General features: G+C 47.1%; 1 protein-coding gene and 1 pseudogene across 3 annotated transcripts in view; both read left to right on the forward strand.

Moving 5' to 3' along the window:
- LYPD8 (LY6/PLAUR domain containing 8) overlaps positions 1 to 5,663 on the forward strand; it is a 13,312-nt gene that overhangs the window by 1,816 nt on the left and 5,833 nt on the right. For both annotated transcript variants that reach the window (XM_011963182.1, XM_011963181.1), the window contains 3 exons: positions 1,551 to 1,654; positions 2,040 to 2,159; positions 4,340 to 4,504. In XM_011963182.1, coding sequence (XP_011818572.1) covers positions 1,600 to 1,654; positions 2,040 to 2,159; positions 4,340 to 4,504 — 340 coding nt within the window. In that variant the 5' untranslated portion in view covers positions 1,551 to 1,599. The remainder of the gene's footprint in view (positions 1 to 1,550; positions 1,655 to 2,039; positions 2,160 to 4,339; positions 4,505 to 5,663) is intronic.
- LOC105527000 overlaps positions 5,354 to 5,663 on the forward strand; it is a 615-nt pseudogene continuing 305 nt past the window's right edge. Inside the window, exon 1 of the transcript XR_001004176.1 lies at positions 5,354 to 5,655. The product of XR_001004176.1 is annotated as a 60S ribosomal protein L21-like (transcript). The remainder of the gene's footprint in view (positions 5,656 to 5,663) is intronic.

Here is a 5,663-nt window from a genome sequence, read left to right on the forward strand (position 1 = left end):
GTGTGTGGTGTGTGTGGGGTGTGGGGTGTGTGTGGTGTGGGGTGTGTGGTGTGGGGTGTGTGTGGTGTGGGGTGTGTGTGGGGTGTGTGTTGTGTGTGTTGTGTGGGGTGCATGGTGTGTGGGGTGTGTGGTGTGGGGTGTGTGTGGTGTGGTGTGTGTTGTGTGGGGTGTGGTGTGTGTGTGTGTGGTGTGATGTGCCTATGTGTGGTGAGGTGGGAGTAGGGGCTTCCAGACGAAGGCGATTCTGTTTCGTAAGTAGCAGCTATCACGGTGCACCCTGGCTTTGGAGCTGGAAGGACCTAGAATAGAGCACGGCTTTGGCCTTCTAGGCGGAGCGAGCTTGGGCTACTTCGCTATCCCTCTTTGCTGCAGTTTTCCCGCCTGTAGAGTGGGGCTAATAGCCTCTGCCGTACTACAGTACTGTCCACTGGGACTCCCCGCAATGATGGGAGTGTCCTGTGCCTGCCTTGGCCAATACCGCGGCCACCAGCCGCATGTGGCCCCTGACCATTGGGAATGTAGCCAGTGCTACTGAGAAACAGAATGTTTCATTTTATCTACCCTCGAAGAATCAAAGAATTGTAAATAGCCATGCGTAGCTCACAGTGACCGTGTATACGGTAAATGAGATAATGATCAAGAAGGGCTCAGGCCAGAGCCACACACCTGCTCTCTGCTGCTTTGATACACAAGCAAGTTGGAATTCTGGGAGTTCTTTCGAATTCTAATGAATGTGACCAAGCCTTTGCAATCCTCAAAGGTCTAACTCAGACAATCTGCAGGCAGGGAATGCAAGGTGCAGAGAGATTGGTGACACACTCTTCGGAAGTGCATGGGGAACTCTGATTTAGTGCTGCAGGCCCAGGACTGTGGGAAGAGTGGAGGGCAGTGTAGGCTGGCGGTTAGGGACATAGGCTAAACTCCAGTTCTGATACCTCCCAGAAGTAAGACCTTGACTTTCAGTGCAATACCCAATCCTTCTAAGGCTTGATTTTTCTTAGGATGCTAATAATAGTACCTGCCTGCTCCAGTAGATGAATTACATAAATTAATACCTGTAAAGTGCTTGGAATGGAGTAAGTGCTCAATAGATGTTTGCCTATTGCGGAGGTGGTGGCGGGTGGCAGCAACAGAACCCCTAAGTGTAAAATACGGATGCAGTGAGAGACTGGCTGCAGGAGGGACACTGTGCTCTGGCGGAGGGGAGGGGCACAGACCCCAGCCCAGCTCTTTCTTCTTGGACCCCGTCCCAAAAGTGAAACTAAAAATTCATCTGCCCACACATTTTGCAACTGCCTTGGCCCCACGGGAAACGGCCCCTGGCTGTGTTTCACACCCGCGTGTAGATGCTCCTGCAGGCTGAGACTCAGGAAACTCGGACCTCTGTCTGCAGCAGGGTGGAGTCAGCTTTGTGCTCCCAGCTCAGGATTTTGATTCTTTCTGTCACAAGGTTGGACTGAGTACTGGGCTTGTTACAGTGTGATTAAAACCCGCAGGGGATGACAGGCAGCCCTCCGAGGCCCCGGGGCTGCCTTTTTTTGTCTCTTCAGGCTCGAGGCCCTGTGGCCCCCATCCTTGGGAGAAGTCAGCTCCAGCACCATGAAGGGCGTCCTCGTTGCTGCTATCACTGCAGTGCTTGTTGTTGCAGCTGTAGGTAAGAGAACTCACGTGGCCCCTCTTTTTTTTAGGATGGAGACCCTCTTTTCCACCTCACCAGTGTCTTCTTGCTCTCAAAGCCCCGAGGGCCTCGCATGTTAAATTATGGTTAGTGATGACCATGAGACCTGTCTGTGCAGCCTGCTTTCAAGGGGCCACTCTGTATTGTTGTTGAAGGTTGGATCTTTCCACTGGGGAATAGTGAGCAGTGGGAGAAACTAATTAGGGTGGCTCATCTTATAGCATCAATTTCAGGGATCCCCGGAGGGCAGGGATGCCATCCCATCTGTCTTTTACTGCAAGGTGGGAGCAGTGTTTTCCTAGAGTATGCTCCATAAATGTCTACTGAATGTTGACTGGTGTTGGACGTCTTGTGTCCTCAGAATCTCTGAGCTGTGTGCAGTGTAATTCATGGGAACAGTCCTGTGTCAACAGCACTGCCTCTGAATGTCCCTCGCATGCCAACACCAGCTGCGTCAGCTCCTCAGCCAGCTCCTCTCCAGGTGAGCGGGGGTGTGTGTGTCCTTCCCGCCTCTGGGGCTTGCACCGGGAGGGAGCTGGAGACGACGTCCAGGCAGGAAAGAAAGGCAGAGATGGGGACATGCTGTCCAAGGAGAGAGGCAACCACAAAGGTGACTCCCAGGAGAAACAACGCATGGCTGAGACAAGCAGGAGCCAGACAAGAACACGGGGTCAAAGCAGATGGGAGACCCTCGTGTTTTGGACACTGATGCCCTTGATCACAAAGCTTGGTTCTAGACGCATGTTCGTGGATGTGAGAAGCAAGGGCAGCTCTTAGTTAAATTACCAGGCAGATTTGCTCTGGAAGCTTTCATTCTTCCTTTTCCCAGCCCTTTTATCTCTCCCTCGTGGTTCCTCCTCTTCTGGATCAAACATACTTTCCTTCATTCAAGACCTCCCCACAGGGCATGTGGAGTGTAACCACTATTGCACCCTCTTTCTCAGGGCACTTAGATTTCTTCTTAACTTTTTTGTAATAGACACGTTCAAATGCACTTCATGTATGTTTAAAGTAGGAAGAAGAGTATAATGAACTGCCCTGTAACCACTACCCTGTGTCGACAGTTAAACATTTTGCTATTTTTTCACTATAGTTTTTTTTCTTACTATAGTATTTTTGGCTATGGTATTTTAAATTAAACATTATATAAATAGACATGACACACACATAGATATGCGTATGTGTGTACATGTCATTGGTCATTTTCTCCATAAATACTTCACTATTTATCTCTGATCATAATTTTTTTTACATAACTGCCATATTGCTATGGTTTGAATATTCCCTCCAAAACTAATGTTGAAACTTAATTGCGATTGTGATGGCATTAAGAGGTGGGACATTCAGAGGTGATTAGGCCATGAGGACTCCGCCCTTGCAAATGCATTGATGTCGTGACTGGGGAGATGGGTTCCTGATAAAAGGGAGTCTGGCCCCCTCTTTCCCCCACCTGCTCTCACCCTCTCTTGCCCTTCTGCCCTGGGCTGATGCAGAAGAAAGTCTTCACCAGAGGCTGGCACTCTGATGTACTTTGCAGACTCTAGGACTGTAAACAATACGTTTATTCTCTTTGTAGATCGCCCAGTCCATGATATTCTGGTATAGCAACACAAAATGAACTAAGACACATACTGTTATCATACCTGAGAAAGTTAACTGTATTTCTTTAATTTCTTCTAATACCCAGGCCACCTTAAACATTTCTTAATTGTTTCAAAGATGTCATGATATGGTCTACGTGTGGAATTAGGATCCTAGCCACATCCCCCATTTTGCTGTTAGGTCTGTTAAACCTAACTTATTTTATAAGAGCTTCCGTCATTTTTTGTTCAATCCTATTGGTTTGTTGGAGAAATGGGTCACCTGCCCTATAGCTGTCCTATGTTCTAGCTGTGGTTAATTGCTTCTTAGTGGTATGATATAACTTGCTCTCCTGTTCTCAGTATTTCTTGCGTAGGTGATCAGGGCTGTCCAGTAGTACTTTCTTCCGTGGTGGAGGTATCTGTGTGAACACCGTGCCGTTCTCCTGTTCTCAGTATTTCTTGTGTAGGTGATCAGGGCTGTCCAGTAGTACTTTCTTCGGTGGTGGAGGTATCTGTGTGAACACCGTGCCGCTCTGCAGTCACATATGGCCACTAAGCAGCCATATATGGCTGCGCTGACTGAGGAGCTTAATTTTAAATTTGATTTGATTTTAATCAATAAGATTTAAATTTAAATAGGCACAAATAGCTAGTGGCTACCATATTAGATAGCTCTGGCTAGAAGCTTGACTGGATTCAGGTTCAATTTTTAGGCAGGAACTGTGGATGTCATATTGTACACAAGGCTCATCATGTCTGTTTGATCGTTTTTACAGATCTTAGGACTTACCGGTGGCTTCAGGGACTGCCCACCTGGACCACCCATTTTCAGGCTCCCAATCACTTTTGCCTGGAGTTTAACCTGCACTTCTGATAGTCTCCTGCTCAAAGGAGGGGCTACCTGATGGGGAAGAATTATTATTATTTTTTCCAGAAAACCCTCTCCAGTGTCTTCAAAACTGCATTACACCAAGGTTGCATTTTCTGCCTTTGCCTGAAACAGTTGCTGTTCCAGGTGTCCACCCTCCCCACACCTCCTCCTTATCGGGGTTGACAGTCTGTGTTTGTCTTTGTGTAGAGACACTAATCAGATTATACCAGAAAATGTTCTGCTCCGCGGAGAACTGCAGTGAGGAGACACACGTTACAGCCTTCACTGTCCACGTGTCTGCTAAAGAACACTTTCATTTTGTAAGCCAGTGCTGCCAAGGAAAGGAGTGCAGCAACACCAGCGATGCCCTGGGTGGGTGCTGGCCACGTGGGCGATGCCCTGGGTGGGCACTGGCCGCGCGGGTGATGCCCTGGGTGGGTGTTGGCCGTGCGAGTGGCCTTCCTCTGTCCTGCCAGCCCTGGCTCTTCCTTTTTCACCTGTTCTCCTTACCCTTGGGTGGACATCTCAAGTCCAGGCACTTCAGTGAGTATCTAGATGGCATCAACATCTGACTTACAGCAATTACACAGGAAACAAATGGGGCAAACCAGCACTTCCCCTCTTTCTTAGTGAAGACAGACATTGCAAGTTGTGCGACACGGACATTAGTTCCCATCAGTAGTTCTCAAATTTTGTGATCTCAGGCCCTCTGTTAAGACACTATGTCTTAAAAATTATTGAGGCCCCCAAAGAACTTTTGTTTATGTGGACTCCATCTGTCAATACACACTATCTTAGACATTAAAGCTAAGAAAATTTAGAAATTGTAACTAGTTCGCCAAAATAACCAAAACCCATGACACATCAACATTAATATATTTTCCAAAAGAAACATATACAATGGGAAGGGTGGCATTGTTATTATACTTTTTGCAAATTCTTTAGTTTCTGACTTAATAGAAGACAGCTGGATTCTCATATTTACTTGTGCATTTAGTCTGTTACAGTCTCATGCATCATGGAGCCTCTGGAAAGAGGCTTTATGTTCACAGGAGAAAGAGAGTGAAATAAGTAAATAATATTTTAGTATTATCATGATGATGGTTTGAGCCCTGCACCACTCCCTGTAAGGTCTCAGGGACTCAGGACATCCTGGACCACGATTTGAGACCTGTTGATCTACACCAAAGGTCTCTTTGAAAAACAGAAAATGTGCCCTTTCGGCCGGAACCACCATCTTCCAGTAATTCGCCAAAATGACGAACACAAAGGGAAAGAGGAGAGGCACCCGATATATGTTCTCTAGGCCTTTTAGAAAACATGGAGTTGTTCCTTTGGCCACGTATATGCGAATCTATAAGAAAGGTGATATCGTAGACATCAAGGGAATGGGTACTGTTCAGAAAGGAATGCCCCACAGGTGTTACCATGGCAAAACTGGGAGAGTCTTCAACGTTACCCAGCATGCTGTTGGCATTGTGGTAAACAAACAAGTTAAGGGCAAGATTCTTGCCAAGAGAATTAATGTGCG

The sequence above is a fragment of the Colobus angolensis genome, unplaced genomic scaffold, assembly GCF_000951035.1.
Source record: "Colobus angolensis palliatus isolate OR3802 unplaced genomic scaffold, Cang.pa_1.0 Scaffold600, whole genome shotgun sequence".
NCBI lineage: Eukaryota > Metazoa > Chordata > Mammalia > Primates > Cercopithecidae > Colobus > Colobus angolensis.